This window comes from Blennius ocellaris, assembly GCF_963422515.1.
Source record: "Blennius ocellaris genome assembly, contig: SCAFFOLD_123, whole genome shotgun sequence".
In the NCBI taxonomy this organism is placed as follows: Eukaryota; Metazoa; Chordata; class Actinopteri; order Blenniiformes; family Blenniidae; genus Blennius; species Blennius ocellaris.
Genome location: NW_027662111.1, coordinates 61,081 through 82,022, shown reverse-complemented (window position 1 = coordinate 82,022; position 20,942 = coordinate 61,081). Strand labels below are relative to the sequence as shown.

Sequence of the window (20,942 nt, the reverse complement as noted above, 5' to 3'; positions counted from 1 at the left end):
TTCGGACGAGAAAAATGTTACTGTGTCGCTTTAACTCGTCATTCTGGGGACTTGTTTTGGAATTTTCCCCACATATGTTACATCCTCTTGTTCGGCAGGGTCTCGTGGGCGTGGCGATGCCCTCGGTTTGTGGCTGAGAGTCACGGTTTGCAAACAGTTAAGAGTAGTTCGGGGAGTTTTAAATCGTTGATTTTCGGCGAGAATTTTCCGTCTCCCCATGTTAATGGATGACAGGAGCCAAAAAGGCGATTAGGGGGTGGGGAGCTTGGACGGCTAATAAAAAGTAAACTGGACTAGGTAAAAAAAATTCCCTCTAAATATTTGTAGTAAACAATCTCCTCTATTTTTGTATATCTCAATTTAACCGATACGACCTTCGCCCTATGATGGTTTAGATTTTCCGTTTCGGCCTTTTTTTGCCTTTTTTGGGTGAACACCTTACTTTGAAAGGCAAATAGCGGCCTTCCTGTTGGAGTTAGGTCAAAAGCTAGAGCGCGTGAGTCATAGGGCTCGAGTAGACGAACAAATTTCGTATTCGCGACATTTCTCTACGACATTCCTACGGACCGTGGCGGGCGATTGCAATTTTCTAGGTGGCGCTAGAGAGCCATTTTTGGATTTTTTGGAAATTTTTTGACGTGAGATTGTGGAGTGCCACACTTTTGACGAGTCTCCCAAATTTGGTGAGTTTTTGAGCGTGTTTAGGGGGTTCGGAGGGCCCGCACTTTTGGCGACGACGAAATCCAAAAGAGACCTGCCGTTGGCTGGGCCTAGGGCCCACCCGTTGGCGAGGTCCCTAATAAACCAGACCTTCCAGACACATTTCACACCTTTACATCTTATCACCAGACAGTCAACTCTGATCCAACGGGGACCCTAAAGACTTTCATCAAACCTCCAAGTGATCATCAAATTTCTGGAAAACTCTGGAACTCTATGGACAAATGATTTAAAATGCTTCTCTCTGGCCCCTTTAAGGATGAATGATTTATTGACCTGCTGTCCAAATAGGATCCCGCTGATTTTAACTTTATATGTTGTGTGGTTTTGGTGACTTTCTTCATTGACTTCTTTGTGACTTTTCTCTCTTTGTTGCTACTTAGTCTTTTTTTTTTTTTTTTTTAGGGAAATATTTAATGATTTGAAGGTTTTCATATAAGCTCGTTGGGCATCTTCCCTTTCCAGCAAAGTCAGATTTTATATTGTGTAATTCTGTATTATAGTCTGCGTATGAGGGCTACTGAATAACATAAAAATTCAGAGGCTAAAAAAATATATTAAAAAAACCCATTATGCACTTCGGAAAAAGTCGAAGATCAAAGTCGAGATTTTTTATTTTGTAGGTAAAAAAAATAAATCTTCGCGGCACTCTATAAAAAGTCGAAAATCAAAGTGTGTGGTGTGCAGCTGAGGGGGAGGCTCTCCCAAACAGAATGGAGTGAGTGTGTCGGTAGTGGGAAGGGGTTATAAGGGGAAGTGTGGTGACACAGGGCAGGTGAACTGTTACTGCTGTTGGGGGAAATAAAGAAAAGCAACTCGACTCCTTTCATCCGTCTCATCTTTCTCCGCCTCCACAAGTCAATTTCTTTTTCATGGAGAGATGTTGGTCCATCCCTCATCATTTGCCCATGGATGTGAAATCACATTAAATCACTTAATCCCCACCATATTGGGTTGCTTACTGCTTATGGTCATGTGATTTTAAACAATATTTCTTTGATTAACATTAACACGTTTAATAAGCATCCTGGGATCCCTGCCTTTGTCCTTCGTACTCGATGAACTTCTGCAATGGAACAACTCTGCAGCTGCAACTGTGTCTTATTGTCCTGATGGTCCTGATAACTGACTGTGTCTTATAGTCCTGATACTGATGATAACTGACTGTGTCTTATAGTCCTGATACTGATGATAACTGACTGTCTTATAGTCATGATACTGATGATAACTGACTGTCTTATAGTCCTGATACTGATGATAACTGACTGTCTTATAGTCCTGATACTGATGATAACTGACTGTGTCCTATAGTCCTGATACTGATGATAACTGACTGTGTCCTATAGTTCTGATACTGATGATAACTGACTGTGTCTTATAGTCCTGATACTGATGATAACTGACTGTCCTATAGTCCTGATACTGATGATAACTGACTGTGTCTTATAGTCCTGATATTGATGATAACTGACTGTGTCTTATAGTACTGATATTGATGATAACTGACTGTGTCTTATAGTCCTGATACTGATGATAACTGACTGTGTCTTATAGTCCTGATACTGATGATAACTGACTGTGTCTTATAGTCTTGACACTGATGATAACTGACTGTGTCTTATAGTCCTGATACTGATGATAACTGACTGTCTTATAGTCCTGACACTGATGATAACTGACTGTCTTATAGTCCTGATACTGATGATAACTGACTGTCTTATAGTCCTGATATTGATGATAACTAACTGTCTTATAGTCCTGATACTGATGATAACTGACTGTGTCTTATAGTCCTGATACTGATGATAACTGACTGTGTCTTATAGTCCTGATACTGATGATAACTGACTGTGTCTTATAGTCCTGATACTGATGATAACTGACTGTGTCTTATAGTCCTGATATTGATGATAACTGACTGTCTTATAGTCCTGATACTGATGATAACTGACGGTGTCTTATAGTACTGATACTGATGATAACTGACTGTGTCTTATAGTCCTGATACTGATGATAACTGACTGTCTTATAGTCCTGATATTGATGATAACTGACTGTGTCCTATAGTCCTGATACTGATGATAACTGACTGTGTCCTATAGTTCTGATACTGATGATAACTGACTGTGTCTTATAGTCCTGATACTGATGATAACTGACTCTGTCTTATAGTCCTGATATTGATGATAACTGACTGTGTCTTATAGTCCTGATACTGATGATAACTGACTGTGTCTTATAGTCCTGATACTGATGATAACTGACTGTGTCTTATAGTCTTGACACTGATGATAACTGACTGTGTCTTATAGTCCTGATACTGATGATAACTGACTCTGTCTTATAGTCCTGATATTGATGATAACTGACTGTGTCTTATAGTCCTGATACTGATGATAACTGACTGTGTCTTATAGTCCTGATACTGATGACAACTGACTGTGTCTTATAGTCCTGATATTGATGATAACTGACTGTGTCTTATAGTACTGATATTGATGATAACTGACTGTGTCTTATAGTCCTGATACTGATGATAACTGACTGTGTCTTATAGTCCTGATATTGATGATTACTGACTGTGTCTTATAGTCCTGATGCTGATGATAACTGACTGTCTTATAGTCCTGATACTGATGATAACTGACTGTCTTATAGTCCTGATACTGATGATAACTGACTGTGTCTTATAGTCCTGATCCTGATGATAACTGACTGTGTCTTATAGTCCTGATACTGATGATAACTGACTGTGTCTTATAGTCCTGATACTGATGATAACTGACTGTGTCTTATAGTCCTGATACTGATGATAACTGACTGTGTCTTATAGTCCTGATACTGATGATAACTGACTGTGTCTTATAGTCCTGACACTGATGATAACTGACTGTGTCTTATAGTCCTGATACTGATGATAACTGACTGTGTCTTATAGTCATATTACTGATGACTGCACTGTGTTTATGAGCTCAATTCTGTTCTGACGCATCTTTTCACCACTTCATTAAACCGCCTGCGATGCATTTTGAAGCAGTCACACACGCTGGCATGTGGATGGACGGACTTTGTAAAAACAAAAAACAAAATTCTGTGAAAAAAAACCATCTCGACTTTGATTTTTGACTTTTTCTGGAATTTTTTTTAGCCTCTGAATTTCTTTTTTGTTCAGTGGCCCCAATACTCCTCCGTACTCTTCTGTAATATTCTTATTTTGTGCAAATAAAACGAAAGAAACTGCTGCAGAGTAGAGGTCGATAGAAAAAACCAACTTGCAGAACACTGTGTTTTCACCAGCTAAGTGTGTCAGGACGCATCGGGGTCAGGTGCAGTTCTCCATCCAGGGCTGTAGGGGGCAGCAGAGCTGCAGCTCCTCCAGCGGCGGGCTGCGCCAACAAGGTGCGGCAGAGGAAAAAACAGTAGGGGCAGCTAGCTAATGGCTAGTGCGGCGCATTGTTTTTAAGTCCCACTTTTTAAAGAAAACAAACAAAACCCCAACACTAGATGCCTTTTTAAAAGCTGCGATGCCCCTGTAGCTCTCTCGACTTTGAAGACCAGCAGCTCGCAGCAGAAACCGCCGCTTCAGGGTCACAGCTTCTCCTGGAGCTAACAGCTAATGCTCGGACGGCTAGCGGGCTCGCGCTCACAGACCTACATTTCCACGGAGTCCGTTTTTATTCACGCTGACACTTGCGATGGCTGATGTGGACAAGCTCAACATAGACAGTATCATTCAACGTCTTTTAGAAGGTGAGTGAAAGCGGGGCTACGCCTTTTCAAATCGTTCTTTTTGGACACACGCTTCACTGCCTTTTCAATATTTACATCACCCACATCGACATGTCAGTGGACGTCGCCGTGTGTCTCATTTTCGCTCGTGAAAGTCGCGGTGTGTCACAGCCGAGGATCGTAGAACATCTGAAGGGCATAGAGCCACGGGCAGACACACAGTGTTCCCGGTGCGCACCGCCGCAGCTTCTCCACATTCTGTCGCAGTCACACTGAAGCAGCCTCCTGCTCCAAGCCTCTCGAACGACTCTTGACTCCATGCCGAACCTCTCCCTTGCAGTCCGAGGAGCCAAGCCGGGCAAGAATGTGCAGCTGCAGGAGAACGAGATCCGCGGGCTGTGCCTGAAGTCCCGGGAGATCTTCCTCAGTCAGCCCATCCTGCTGGAGCTGGAGGCTCCTCTCAAGATCTGTGGTACTTCAACACGACCTCCACTGCTGCCAGCCAGCTGGTCCAAACACAGTCCACACACAATATGACCCAAACTGCTCGAACCTTCCATTAACATCGTCCGTCCCACACTGCAATCCAACCAAGGGTGATATTTCTTCCTTTAGTTGTTTGAAGACGCTGTAAGTGTGCTCAAATTAGCCTTATTTTGTTATACTCAAACTTTGCCTCTCTAAATAGTCAAATTTGATATAAAGGAAAACAATATACCTCCACAACCAAATAAATGTAAATGTCTCACATATATGGCAGCTTTTCGCTGACAGCAGCAGCTTTACATACACATCCGTTCACACGTCAGTGGAGGTGCCGTCACTGCAGTGGCAGCAGTTTGGGGTGAAGGCAGGCAGAGATGGGAATCGAACATGCAACCTTCCATCTGGGAGACCACCGCTCTCCCAACCAAGCCATGCCGCCCCAACTACATCCACCTTTCAACAATCAAATGTACATTTGAAGCCCCAGGAATTAAACCATAAGGTTTTTCTGCAATCCATGGATCTGGAGCCGTTTCACATTAAGAAATGCTGCACTGTATTTAAAGTATCGCCCTGTTTCTTCAGTCCAACACGACCAAGTTAACTTGGCAGAAGAGCTCTAAACCTCACGGAACTTTGTTTAAACCTTTTTGTGTTCATTTGAGCTCCAGACCTTTTTAGACACTAACATATATAATATGTGTTGTGTATGTGTAGCTTTATTAAAACACGACATCCCAGAATGTTATCTTGAGAAGAGTGATCAGATTTACTTTTTTTAAACAATTCACTTGTAAATTTGCCTCATAATTTTATTATATTTAAAGTTTACCTCTATAAATAGTAAAATTAGATATATAAGGAAATAATATCCCTCCATAACCAAACACATTAATTCAGATCTCCCCAGAGGTCTCTCAACATGAAATATTGACTCGGCAGTCAAAGGTACACTTTCAATTCCACACAACAAAGAAATGTAGTATTTGATCCAAGTGCCAGTCACTTTAACCGCCACACTTAACCTGGAGGTGGATAGTGGACATTTCCCAGGCAAAGAGGGTTCTTAGTATTTAAAGTCAGAATAAATTACACCTATTTAGCATTTACATATGATATAATGTGCTTAAAAACACTGCTGTTCAAAATCAGATGTATTTCACCATTTCCAGTTTGAGAAAACTAAGTTGGAGAAATACGTGACGGTGGTTCAGTTATTGACTGAGACTATTGAGTACTTCTGTCCTATTATACAATGCACTGTTTGCACACAACACCAGGTGTTTATTAAAGCGCGGGCAGTCTGAGTCTTAAGGTCTGAAAGAAATCTGATAACGCATTGAGGTTTTTTTTAATCATTACATTTCTGAAGTCAACACCTCTGAATCTGATTATTATGATTATCTCATTACTCTGTCATCAGATTGAGATAAGAGCAGATATTGAATGATCAAAAACTGATCATATAAAATGTATAAGCATTTGATCACCACAAGCCAGCTTTCTCTTTTCAACATATACATTGAAACATCAGCGAGGAGAGAGGACACACTGCCAGCAACACAAGTAGGAAGGACTTATTAAATGAGTGTTATTCGGATTTATTCTTCTTTTTGAGAGGTGAACGCTTTCATATCAACATTGTATATATTGACATCTTTTTAAAATAATTGTTTTCTATACAGTTTAATAAATTATTATAAATGCAGGTAAAAAATAATAGATAACTACATTGGATTAAATCTCCATTTACTATGGAGCCCCAGAAGGGACATTGATGGGGGAAAAGGAAGAAGGGAGAAAAAAAGTCGAGATCTCGCAAAACCATGTCCTTTCTCTAAGCACTGCTTGAATGTCTTTATAGTTTAGGCCGATTTCAAAATAAAACTCTTGTATGGGTGGGTCTCCTCCATTAGCTTTAGGTCTCTCAACAACAGCAGGGTGTACGGTGTCTCTGAAAGGACAAACTTAGCCGAGGGAGGTACGGTGTCTCTGAAAGGACAAACTTAGTCGAGGGGGGCACGGTGTCTCTGAAAGGACAAACTTAGTCGAGGGGGGTACGGTGTCTCTGAAAGGACAAACTTAGTCGAGGGGGGTACGGTGTCTCTGAAAGGACAAACTTAGTCGAGGGGGGTACGGTGTCTCTGAAAGGACAAACTTAGTCGAGGGGGGTACGGTGTCTCTGAAAGGACAAACTTAGTCGAGGGGGGTACGGTGTCTCTGAAAGGACAAACTTAGTCGAGGGGGGTACGGTGTCTCTGAAAGGACAAACTTAGTCGAGGGGGGTACGGTGTCTCTGAAAGGACAAACTTAGTCGAGGGGGGTACGGTGTCTCTGAAAGGACAAACTTAGTCGAGGGGGGTACGGTGTCTCTGAAAGGACAAACTTAGTCGAGGGGGGTACGGTGTCTCTGAAAGGACAAACTTAGTCGAGGGGGGTACGGTGTCTCTGAAAGGACAAACTTAGTCGAGGGGGGTACGGTGTCTCTGAAAGGACAAACTTAGTCGAGGGGGGTACGGTGTCTCTGAAAGGACAAACTTAGTCGAGGGGGGTACGGTGTCTCTGAAAGGACAAACTTAGTCGAGGGGGGTACGGTGTCTCTGAAAGGACAAACTTAGTCGAGGGGGGTACGGTGTCTCTGAAAGGACAAACTTAGTCGAGGGGGGTACGGTGTCTCTGAAAGGACAAACTTAGTCGAGGGGGGTACGGTGTCTCTGAAAGGACAAACTTAGTCGAGGGGGGTACGGTGTCTCTGAAAGGACAAACTTAGTCGAGGGGGGTACGGTGTCTCTGAAAGGACAAACTTAGTCGAGGGGGGTACGGTGTCTCTGAAAGGACAAACTTAGTCGAGGGGGGTACGGTGTCTCTGAAAGGACAAACTTAGTCGAGGGGGGTACGGTGTCTCTGAAAGGACAAACTTAGTCGAGGGGGGTACGGTGTCTCTGAAAGGACAAACTTAGTCGAGGGAGGTACGGTGTCTCTGAAAGGACAAACTTAGTCGATGGGGGTACGGTGTCTCTGAAAGGACAAACTTAGTCGAGGGGGGTACGGTGTCTCTGAAAGGACAAACTTAGTCGAGGGAGGTACGGTGTCTCTGAAAGGACAAACTTAGTCGAGGGAGCTACGGTGTCTCTGAAAGGACAAACTTAGTCGAGGGAGGTACGGTGTCTCTGAAAGGACAAACTTAGTCGAGGGGGGTACGGTGTCTCTGAAAGGACAAACTTAGTCGAGGGGGGTACGGTGTCTCTGAAAGGACAAACTTAGTCGAGGGGGGTACGGTGTCTCTGAAAGGACAAACTTAGTCGAGGGGGGTACGGTGTCTCTGAAAGGACAAACTTAGTCGAGGGGGGTACGGTGTCTCTGAAAGGACAAACTTAGTCGAGGGGGGTACGGTGTCTCTGAAAGGACAAACTTAGTCGAGGGGGGTACGGTGTCTCTGAAAGGACAAACTTAGTCGAGGGGGGTACGGTGTCTCTGAAAGGACAAACTTAGTCGAGGGGGGTACGGTGTCTCTGAAAGGACAAACTTAGTCGAGGGGGGTACGGTGTCTCTGAAAGGACAAACTTAGTCGAGGGGGGTACGGTGTCTCTGAAAGGACAAACTTAGTCGAGGGGGGTACGGTGTCTCTGAAAGGACAAACTTAGTCGAGGGGGGTACGGTGTCTCTGAAAGGACAAACTTAGTCGAGGGGGGTACGGTGTCTCTGAAAGGACAAACTTAGTCGAGGGGGGTACGGTGTCTCTGAAAGGACAAACTTAGTCGAGGGGGGTACGGTGTCTCTGAAAGGACAAACTTAGTCGAGGGGGGTACGGTGTCTCTGAAAGGACAAACTTAGTCGAGGGGGGTACGGTGTCTCTGAAAGGACAAACTTAGTCGAGGGGGGTACGGTGTCTCTGAAAGGACAAACTTAGTCGAGGGGGGTACGGTGTCTCTGAAAGGACAAACTTAGTCGAGGGGGGTACGGTGTCTCTGAAAGGACAAACTTAGTCGAGGGGGGTACGGTGTCTCTGAAAGGACAAACTTAGTCGAGGGGGGTACGGTGTCTCTGAAAGGACAAACTTAGTCGAGGGGGGTACGGTGTCTCTGAAAGGACAAACTTAGTCGAGGGGGGTACGGTGTCTCTGAAAGGACAAACTTAGTCGAGGGGGGTACGGTGTCTCTGAAAGGACAAACTTAGTCGAGGGGGGTACGGTGTCTCTGAAAGGACAAACTTAGTCGAGGGGGGTACGGTGTCTCTGAAAGGACAAACTTAGTCGAGGGGGGTACGGTGTCTCTGAAAGGACAAACTTAGTCGAGGGAGGTACGGTGTCTCTGAAAGGACAAACTTAGTCGATGGGGGTACGGTGTCTCTGAAAGGACAAACTTAGTCGATGGGGGTACGGTGTCTCTGAAAGGACAAACTTAGTCGAGGGGGGTACGGTGTCTCTGAAAGGACAAACTTAGTCGAGGGAGCTACGGTGTCTCTGAAAGGACAAACTTAGTCGAGGGAGCTACGGTGTCTCTGAAAGGACAAACTTAGTCGAGGGAGGTACGGTGTCTCTGAAAGGACAAACTTAGTCGAGGGGGGTACGGTGTCTCTGAAAGGACAAACTTAGTCGAGGGGGGTACGGTGTCTCTGAAAGGACAAACTTAGTCGAGGGGGGTACGGTGTCTCTGAAAGGACAAACTTAGTCGAGGGGGGTACGGTGTCTCTGAAAGGACAAACTTAGTCGAGGGGGGTACGGTGTCTCTGAAAGGACAAACTTAGTCGAGGGGGGTACGGTGTCTCTGAAAGGACAAACTTAGTCGAGGGGGGTACGGTGTCTCTGAAAGGACAAACTTAGTCGAGGGGGGTACGGTGTCTCTGAAAGGACAAACTTAGTCGAGGGGGGTACGGTGTCTCTGAAAGGACAAACTTAGTCGAGGGGGGTACGGTGTCTCTGAAAGGACAAACTTAGTCGAGGGGGGTACGGTGTCTCTGAAAGGACAAACTTAGTCGATGGGGGTACGGTGTCTCTGAAAGGACAAACTTAGTCGAGGGGGGTACGGTGTCTCTGAAAGGACAAACTTAGTCGAGGGAGGTACGGTGTCTCTGAAAGGACAAACTTAGTCGAGGGAGCTACGGTGTCTCTGAAAGGACAAACTTAGTCGAGGGAGCTACGGTGTCTCTGAAAGGACAAACTTAGTCGAGGGGGGTACGGTGTCTCTGAAAGGACAAACTTAGTCGAGGGGGGTACGGTGTCTCTGAAAGGACAAACTTAGTCGAGGGGGGTACGGTGTCTCTGAAAGGACAAACTTAGTCGAGGGAGGTACGGTGTCTCTGAAAGGACAAACTTTGGTGATCACATGCACGATGCACATATATAACAATATCGTTTTGCGAGATCTCACAAAACTTACTGCAAGATCCCGAGAAAGTTTTGCGAGATCTTGAGATAGTTTTTTCTCTCCATGTCCCTTCGGGGGCTCCGTAATTTACTGCTCTCATACTGAACAAACTGGTAATTGTAGGCTACTAATATATTACAAAACTAAATAATCTTTATTATAAAAGTATTGTATTGTGTCAGTCAGAAAGAGAAGAAGTGAAAACTATAAAGCGTTGGGTTAAACAGTTTCGATTGATTTGCATCATAAAGAATCTTGAAGTGTCATTAGTTTTCCTTCTAAATCTCCAACATGACAAACTACAGAGTTTACCCGACACGTTGGTGTGCTTAAACCACAGATGCTCATATTATTTACATGGTCATTTTTAAATAGTTCACCATTTGTTGTTTAACCTCTACATTTCCGTGCAGCTTCACACAGTTGTGTCCGTCCCGTCTTGCAGGTGACATCCACGGACAATACTACGACCTGCTGAGGCTGTTTGAGTACGGCGGCTTCCCTCCGGAGAGCAACTACCTGTTCCTGGGCGACTACGTGGACCGGGGGAAGCAGTCTCTGGAGACCATCTGCCTCCTGCTGGCCTACAAGATCAAATACCCCGAGAACTTCTTCCTGCTGAGGGGGAACCACGAGTGTGCGTCAATCAACAGAATATATGGCTTCTACGACGAGTGTGAGTGTGGAGCTGGCTTTCTTCACTCACACTGAGCAGCGCTTGATATGGAACACACTGGTGTGCTTGATGGTGCAGGAACACAATGTAGAGAAGCACACCTGGTACTCTGGGGGGTGGGGCTGTAGTGCCAACGGACTACAGAGGTCTTTACCATTTGATACCTCAAACACTAAAGTGTGTACGTTGGACATTTAAACCCTGGCTGGTGTCGGGTCATTTAGATATTTAACCCTTGTGTGGCATTGGGGGCAAAAACGTCCACTCGGAGTCATTTTTCCTCTTAATGTGACCATAACTTTCACTGTATTGACTCAAATGGCATGACTTTTGCTGAGGAAGCTTACTTTTACGTGCAATTTAAAAATTGTATGTAAAATTTTTCACTCTGTCAATAATGCACTGTCGGCAAAAAACCTCCCTTTGGTGGTGTTCGTGGCTGTTTTCATCCACTAACTTTGTCCCCTGTATAAATATATCAAATAAATATTTCTTTAAAACATTTTTGGCATAAATCTGTTACTCAACTTCAGTCCTGATCATAACTACCAAATTTTTTTTTTTTTTTATTTCAAAATGAACCCTTTAAATGCCCATTTAGAAGATAAAAGCACTGATATGAGAAAAAATACACACAAAATGACTCATTTTCAATACAAAATGTGATCGGACATTGGATTTTTTTTTACATGTTATTACAGTCTTGGATATGTCAAAGATTAGTACAGCCGTAAAATTATATCAGAAGAATATTTTTTTCAACTTTTTTTTGCATAAATCTGTTAATCAACCTCAGTCCTGATCAAAACTACCAAATATGAAAAAAAAAAAAAATCAAAATGAACCCTTTAAATGCCCATTTAGAAGATAAAGGCACCGGTATGGGGAAAATACACACAAAATGACTCATTTTCAATATAAAACGTGATCGGACGTTGGAATTTTTTTACATGTTATTACAGTCTTGGATATGTCAAAGACTAGTAATGTAATTGACTTTGAAGCGGACTAAAGATGTCTTTACCATTTTATACTTCAAACACTAAAGTGTGTACGTCGGACATTTAAACCCTGGGTCATTTAGATATTCAAATACTTTAAGATCAATGTGAATATAGAACCCATTTAAAGACATTCACACGCTCTTAAAACCAAAATCACACATATTTTAACATTCATAGTTAAAATGATCTTCACATTTGCTTTCGCTCCTCTGAAAGGTTGATATTTAGTACTAATGTCATATTCAGTGTGTTAGTTTGTGACTCTACGTAGTTCACCACCATCCAGTATGGAGTGAATGAATAATGCAATGTAAAGTGTCTTTGAGTGTCCAGAAAAGCCCTATATCAAACCAATGCATTATTATTATTATTATTAATAAATATAGTCTCTTTTCTGTATAAAAGACGTATATTAAAACCAGCGTTTCACATTCCTTTATAGTGTTTAAGGTGAATACAGACTCTGTCCATGCTATTCTGAGCAATAGTACAATATACAGCGTTGCTGTACGACGTTCTGGTGGGAGGTCTTTACGGGCAGAGCGTCAATATTTGAGCCAGCTTTTAAAATGCCCTCTTGAAGTGGAAGGTATTTGGCTCTTTACAGCTTCAACATGTCGCACTACTACTGTGAACTCACCCAGTGTGGCATACACGTAGTAAAACATGGACTCTGGTCTTCACTCTGGTGTTTGAGACTCATGAAGCTGTTTGAGGGGAGAAAACCTCTTTAAAGATGCAGTAGGTAAACTTGAGGTGATTCCACACTTGTGCATGGGATGGCAGCAGTGTGTCAGCGGAGAAGTTAGTTTTGGTGTTTTTGTCTTCGTTTGCCTTCTGTAGTGTTTCCCATACGGTATGTTTGTGTTTGGGAGCAGCACAGTCTTGCTGCTGGGCCTGTTCTGGATCATTGGTTCTCCTGCTCACTTCACGACATGCAGCACACGACACTCGCTTCTCTTGAGCTGATTTCTTATCAAAGCAAATATCAAACTGTTTTTTAATCAAGAATTAAGACATTCTGATCTGTGTGTTTCAGGTAAAAGAAGGTACAACATCAAACTCTGGAAAACCTTCACAGATTGTTTTAACTGCCTCCCCATTGCCGCCATAGTTGATGAAAAGATCTTTTGCTGCCATGGAGGTTCGTCCCTGCAGTTCAATATGCACCAGCTCACAACTGCAAATGATTTCACGTGTGCCATTAACTCACACGACTTGTGTGCAGCAGACAAAAAGTGCGTCAGCAGGTCTTTATTTGACTTTGAGGAGTGCTGACGTGAGGATGCCAGCAGCCTGGTGTTTACCTGTCCCGGTGCTCTGCCGTCCCCTGCAGGTCTTTCACCCGACCTTCAGTCCATGGAGCAGATCAGGCGCATCATGCGCCCCACTGACGTACCGGACCAGGGTCTGCTCTGTGACCTGCTCTGGTCTGACCCAGACAAGGATGTTTTGGGCTGGGGGGAGAACGACAGGGGCGTGTCCTTTACCTTTGGCTCGGAGGTGGTGGCCAAGTTCCTGCACAAGCACGACCTGGACCTGATCTGCCGGGCCCACCAGGTAACCTCCGCCCGCTCTGCAGAGTATCGACCCGTCACTCAACATGTTGACACGCTTGACGCAGGGACATCACATGCTGTGCAAAGAGCTGCACTGCAGTGCTTGACCTTTCGGGTGTTTGGACCCTCAAACTGTCCACCAGTTACATAAGCAGCATTTCCACCGCAGGAACTTTCCCCTGACACGAGGAATCCTCACAGGAACTTGTTGCATGTGGACTCCTCAAACCTGGCCCTGTGTGTAGTTCTGAGAGGACCTCTACCTCTCAGGCGGCCGTCCATGGAAGATAACGCAGGTTGAACCAGCTGGCAACTGGACGGACATTTAACCAATTACCGTCATCCACCTTGTGGCTTTCATCCATAACATCAGCATTTCCACACCACAGAGCTGAGGCTACGTCTAGAAGTTCATTCTGAAATGTGCAAACTTGTCTTTTCTGTGTTCACGTGTCGCTCGCAGGTCGTTGAGGACGGCTATGAATTCTTCGCTAAGAGGCAGCTGGTCACTTTGTTCTCGGCGCCCAACTACTGTGGAGAGTTTGACAACGCTGGAGCCATGATGAGTGTGGACGAGACCCTCATGTGCTCCTTTCAGGTAGTGTGTGTGTGTGTGTGTGTGTGTGTGTGTGTGTGTGTGTGTGTGTGTGTGTGTGTGTGTGTGTGTGTGTGTGTGTGTGTGTGTGTGTGTGTGTGTGTGTGTGTGTGTGTGTGTTGATCAAAATAATAACAATGTGCCTCACAACATTTGTTATAGGTACATTTTCATCAATGTTGGTTGTTTTTTGCTTTGACATTTTTCTATGTAATAAAGTCCTGACATGGGAAACTCTAAAAAAAGTGGACCGGCCAAATATTTGCTCACTAATTTGCATGTTCAATGTAACAAAAATGGCTACAAACAGACATGTAATGAAGGCAAAGTGGTGCAACTTGTTGCATAAAACAAAAAGTCAGAGACATGAAACATCTCAGGGAGGATGAATCCCAACGCACCAATAAATACCTTCAGACTCAACTGTTGACAGTCTGAACCGAGCTGGGGTCCAGACACCTCTTGATGGTTTCTGCAGGTGGAATGGCCATGACACAGAAGACTTGTTTGTTGATTTTAGTTTGAGTGTTCCTGCATATGCATGAGGGTGACAATGACTGTTTACACCAGTAATTTGCTTTACTGTGATGTTTTGGCCAGTACGGTCCCATGGATGGTCTGCAGTGTTTATTTAAGGGGAGGGGCAAGGTTAATAGAAAAAGATACTGAATGGCTGCAAAAAGATTGACAATAAAACAAAATGTCATGGGACACGTGAAATAAACACAAAATCATATCCTTAAGAAATAAAACCGCCACATGAGCAGAAGAGTCAGAAGAAATGTAGAATAACAAAGCTGCAGACAGAAGTGTTGTACCACACCATGACCGTACTCCACACTTCTTCTGCTCCACCACAGACATGGCTGCCTCCAGAGGGTCATGACCATATATAAGCACTAGATGCTGCACAGCATCGGTGCCTGTTGACGTGTTGTTCCTACAGCGCCGCCATCTTGGGGAGGTCACCCGCTCTGCTAAACATATGGATCCCGGGCTAGAGAATCCACACAAGCATTGGTCGCTCGCTTGCTAGCCCACGTAGCAACACAAGTATTACCGCATGTTAAAGCCGAGGGAAAGCTCTATCCTGTGGAAGACCCCCCCCCCCCCATAATTTTTCTGCAAGGTTGCAAGGAGTCTGCTCATTTAGCTTTTTCGAGAGCTTCTTTCATCATGTTTTAGGGGAGTCAGTAATTTCCCTGCAAATGCTTTTAAATAATCTATTGGGAAGCCGTGTGGTCCAGGGGCTTTTCCATTCTGTGGGGAGTTAATAGCTTGGAGAACCTCCTTCTCTGAGACGTCAGCATCCAACTGCTGTCTGTCCTCGGCTTTTACTTTTCACAAGATTATTCCATTCAGGAATTGTGTCGCTGCTACGTTGTCTTGCGTGTGTTCAGTTTTGTAAAGATTAGTGTCAAATTGCTTGAATTCTGTGTTTATGGTTTTGGAGTCATCCAGTTGCCTACGATCTTCTGTTAATATGGAATATATGAATTTATCAGCATTTTCTTTCTTTATTTGCCAAGATAGAAGTTTGTTTGTTTTATTTCTAAATTCATAATGGTGATGTTTGGTGTGGGCCATGGCCGCCTCCTCTTCTCTTGTACATACATTATTATATATTGTCCTTGTTTTTGTAAGGGAATTAATATTTTCATAATTTTTGGTAGCGTGATGATCATTTTTCTCAAATAATTTTCAAGCCTCGCTCATTTTTTTCTTTTCTCTTTGGCTTTATACGTGTCGTACGAGAGTATGTGACCTCTCATGAAAGCTTCAAGTGCTTCCCATGTGTTGAGGAATTTTTATTTGCGTCCAAAAATATGTCAACGTTATTGTTCTTGTATAAAATAAATTCTGGATCTTTTAACGTGTAATGTTTAGATGTCCACATGGAGGGTGTAGCTTGTGAGGATTTGTTCAGGGTTTTGTGGATAAGCAGAGCAAGTCCTCTTGTGCTAGAGGTATAAGAAGAATAGAGAACATTACCAACCCAGTCCCTGTGCAGTTCTGGGTGATCTGAGTCTGTGAGAATAAAAGCTATGTCAAAGGTGTACAGGAGGATTTTCCCGAATTTTAGGAAAGACCCGCCCTCTCCACCTTTTGAAAAAATGCACATGCGCAGCGCTCTCCCTGCTCCCGAGACGGAACGCCTACTAGAACGTGTAGAGAGACATGACGAGCCCAGTTCTCTCGTGCACGCTCTGTTTACAAGTCGGTGTCGCTCACATCGCTCACCGTAATCACTACTGACGATGCAAGTTACAAAACAAACTAATCAACCCTGGAAAGTTACAATATAGACGTAGATCACTTTTACTGGAAGTGATTTGAAATGGATTTCTCCAAATAGAAGCCAAACTTTCCCTGTGGAGTAGAAACTTGGCGACTGAAGCATCAGTGGGAAGCCCAACCTGGGCTTTCAGCGCCATCGTGTTTCTCTCTTCCCAAGCCTTTCTCTTCTTCTCATACACTTCCAAGACACTTTTCTCTTGCGACCCTCTGCCATTTTCAAAGTACCCGGTGAGAACTGCTAGCTCGCTGAAGGCGTAGCTCACCATAGACACCTGAAAGCGCACATGCGCAGAAAGTGAAAACTAATAGATCCACGCTACCTAGGGACGAGCACGTACGACGGCCTGACGTCACCAGAATGATTGACAGTTGGGAGGACCAATAGTCTTGATGATCCACCCGGAAGTATAACATCCTCCTGTACACCCTTAACATTATGTCTCTGAAGATATGTTCATATTGTTTTCCTCTTTGTAGGTGAGTTGATCCCTCTCACGTTCCATGAGATGCACGTCGGTTGCCCTCGTGTGTTCTGTGAATAAATATGCCTGCAGAGTTGTGTGTTTTGAGCACCGTACAGAATATCTGTGTCGCTCCAGAAGTTCTGGTGTAAAGGCAAGCCTCAACCCAGACCACACAGGAGTATTTGCAAATAGTTGGGTGTAAGTTTGAATTCCAATGAGTCCATTCAAAACCCTAAAACGTTAAACCAAAACCCCAAAAGGAAACATTAGGCAGGTCCCTATCTTCATCAACTTCCCGCAACGCATCGGTCAACTGAAGTGTACCCGTCTGAACGTGGGGACATTTTAAACATCAGGCAGCCTCGTCATTAAGGAAAATAATGGAGCCAGAGTATACATATAGCCGTTCCACCATTTATGTACATGCATTCTAAGTTGTATTGCTCAAGTCAAATTTACATGATGAGGCACGTCAGCACTGTTAAATGTACAAAGACATGTAGGTTGTCAATAACCAAAGTAGAATCTCACGTCAGCCTCTCGTTAAATCCATGTGTTTTTGGCAGCGTGCCACGGGACTTTGTAAGCCTATTGTGCGCCAGTCATTTTCATCTCTTGTTTGGCAGCTCCTTTATGAATTGTTCTGCCTCGGTCGCTGTGAAGGAGAGCTTGACAGTTTGAGTGCTCGATATGGAGGAGCAGGGTCGGGCAGTGTGTCATGCAGCTTTTTCTTGGTGGCAGGAGTTTGTCTCTCCTGCGCTGCAATCTGGAAAGAAGGAGATCCTCTTGTTTTCATACATGGTCTCTCCTTTGTTTAGATCCTCTTGTTTTCATACATGGTCTCTCCTTTGTTTCTGGCAAGTCGGATTACTTTCTCCTTTTCTCGGAAGTTTAGAAATTTGTCAATGTAGGTGTGTCAGAAGTGTTCCCAGTGCGCCGTCTCCAGAGTTCTGGCCGAGGGGACGTTCCTGCTTCCAGAAATCCAACCGCAACTCCACCTGCTGCCCGTTCCGGAACGTTCAGGATTCTGATGTTTGATCTTCTGCTATGGTTTTCCAGATCGGCAGTTTAGTCTTTAAGCTGGGTTATTAGTTTTTCCATCTTGTCCACGTCCTTGTTCTGACAGTGTGGGGGGGGGGCTGGTTCAATGTTAGCAGACGCAGCTTGGATGCTGGCTGTTTGCTTATCGATATGTTTGCTGAGGTCTTCCTTTGTTTCCCCTGAGAGCTTCCAGAAGTTTGGGATGTCTTCCTTGTCCACCATATTTCCTGATAAGGCGCGCTGTTGCTGAAAGCCCAAACCTGCACTTTCACCTCGGTTGTTACGCCAAAAGTTGTATTTTCCCATGCATATATCTTCTCCATGTCCCGTGTTACCACGAGTTCTACGTGTTGCCACGAGTTCTACGTGTTGCCACGAGTTCTACGTGTTGCCACGAGTTCTACGTGTTGCCACGAGTTCTACGTGTTGCCACGAGTTCTACGTGTTGCCACGAGTTCTACGTGTTGCCACGAGTTCTACGTGTTGCCACGAGTTCTACGTGTTGCCACGAGTTCTACGTGTTGCCACGAGTTCTACGTGTTGCCACGAGTTCTACGTGTTACCACGAGTTCTACGTGTTACGAAAGAATTAGCAGGATAAATGCAGTTGTCGGGGTGTGCCACCGAGAGCTCAGATGTACTTCCACTCTCCTCAGCTGCATCTGGTTACTCCTCCTAAAGGAGGCGTCAGTGTTTCCTAGGCTAAAGGAGGTTTTAATGGAAGCGTCAGTGTTTCCTAGGCTAAAGGAGGTTTTAATGGAAGCGTCAGTGTTTCCTAGGCTTAAAGGAGGCTCTAAAGCAGGGGTGGCCAACCTTGGTCCTGGAGAGCCGCAGCCCTGCAGGTTTTAGATGTCTCCTCACTTCAATACAGCAATTAGTGGCTCCTTGTCGAGCTTTCTGCAGAGCCTCATTATGATAACAGGTGTGTTTGAGCAGAGAAACATCTAAAACATGCAGGACTGCGGCTCTCGAGGACCAGGGTTGGCCACCCCTGCTCTAAAGGAAGCATCAGTGTTTCCTAGGCTAAAGGAAGCATCAGTGTTTCCTAGGCTAAAGGAAGCATCAGTGTTTCCTAGGCTAAAGGAAGCATCAGTGTTTCCTAGGCTAAAGGAAGCATCAGTGTTTCCTAGGCTAAAGGAAGCATCAGTGTTTCCTAGGCTAAAGGAAGCATCAGTGTTTCCTAGGCTAAAGGAAGCATCAGTGTTCCTCAAGATGGCGGTGCTGAAGGTAGGTCACCGTGATGTATCCAGTGTTTCCTCTCTATGCTAATGACTCCAGTCCCCCAAACGACCAAGTCTGGTAGTTTTCTCTTGCCAGTCACTAATAACAAGCCGACTGAGTTGTCCGTGTTCTCCCAGTGTTCATGTTTGTAGCATATTGTTCTCTGAGAGCATGTGTGAGTGGTTTCATTACAAAAACAAAAGCGCTAACTATATTGTTTGTGTTCCTGCCATTGTCGCATTAAAACAAAACTTTTCTTGAAACAAAAATGCAAAAACGATGCGTTTCAGTTGAAATGTCTCCGATTCTGATTTTCCAATCTCTCTGCCTCTCTTGTAGATTTTGAAACCAGCTGAGAAGAAGAAGCCCAACGGCAGCCGTCCCGTGACTCCCCCCCGCAACATGGTCACCAAGCAAGCCAAGAAATGAGCCTGGGGGGGGGGGGTGTCCCCCTCTGCTTTCATCTTCTGCATTTGAAGGGTCGGTTGTCCTTCGTGCTGCCAATACTGAAAAGATACCCACTCCTACTCGATGAAAGCAAAAGATTCAGTTGTTTTGTTCACAGGGGTCAAATGAAAAGGTCACCATGGAGAACCTCAGGTGTTTTGCACTCCATTTTGCAGCTAGTCTTTGCCACATACGACTGTTCAATCAGGAAAATGTAACAATATGGCTACTTATGCACAGGAATGCCTTGTTTGAAGCTGTGCACAACTTTTCCACTTTTATTTGATGTGTTCATTTTTTTCATCTTCTTTCACTGTCAATAATGATTAATAATGGATATGAATCTCTGGGGGGGGGGGGGGGGTCACAACTGCCTGTTTACTCTCATAATCTTTATTTGAACTTACTTCACTGTCAGTGTCATAAAACATTGACTGTACTCTGCATCACATTTTTAAAACCAGTCTTGTGCTAAATTAAATTAATAAAGATGCACTCTTGTAATGTTTAAATCTTTCTAATAAACTGAGTGTATTTTAAGGGGAAACTGGGGTCTGATGTCATTTGATTTTGAACTTGTATTGCTTTTTAAAAGTTGTGAGACTTAAGAACCAGGGTCGAGTCATGTGTGGACGAACTCCAGCAGCAGCTACCATAAAGGGAGTTGGACTGGGGGGGGGGGGCTATACAAAATCTAGAGCAGACAGTGGAAACTATAGAAGATTACATTCACTAAATGATTGGAGGAATGCATAAACACTGCATCTGAAAACCAAGATGAACAATAAGGACGAGGAGTGATGATGTACAGGACAGGCACAAGCCAGCAGATAGAATGTGAAGCTGGTCAAACTGCAAAGAAAGTCAAACACCAACACAGACGTGCACAATGAATGCAAAATAATTGGATCCCTGCAAAGAGTTGCATGCACTGCAAACCGTTTGCAAAAAGTTTTGTTTTGTTTTACAAAATGCAAAGTAACCTGTTACAAACGTACAAAACTACAAACGTGCCAGGAAGCGGCCAGTGACCACAAGACGTGCAGAATGACTAAATGGAGAATAAGATGCTGATAAGCCTGCAAGCAGAATGGAATGGGGGGGGGGGTCTTGTGATCGTAACCTGAGCGGCTGAATAATGCGCCTCTTGTCAACAAGGGAGATCTTTTATTCTTTAGTGAAATGAAGTTAAATGTGAAGTAGGTTTCTAAGCGTTAAGAAGGTGCTATGTCTGCCAGTGCTCGGTGTCTCCATTGTGTTTGTCTCGTCAACACTTGATCTGCCTGGAGTTTTGTCTCCACGAGATAAAAGGCAGCCGACGTGCCCATATAAGGAG

General features: G+C 44.2%; 1 protein-coding gene across 1 annotated transcript; it reads left to right on the top strand.

Moving 5' to 3' along the window:
• The first annotated feature begins 4,094 nt into the window (after positions 1 to 4,094).
• On the top strand, positions 4,095 to 20,140 carry ppp1cc (protein phosphatase 1, catalytic subunit, gamma isozyme). The gene is made up of 7 exons (XM_080521722.1): positions 4,095 to 4,470; positions 4,790 to 4,921; positions 10,747 to 10,977; positions 13,021 to 13,125; positions 13,318 to 13,541; positions 14,004 to 14,138; positions 19,499 to 20,140. The coding sequence occupies exons 1-7, from the start codon at positions 4,416 to 4,418 to the stop codon at positions 19,586 to 19,588; spliced, it is 972 nt and encodes a 323-aa protein (XP_080377848.1). The 5' UTR covers positions 4,095 to 4,415; the 3' UTR covers positions 19,589 to 20,140.
• Positions 20,141 to 20,942: the final 802 nt, after the last annotated feature.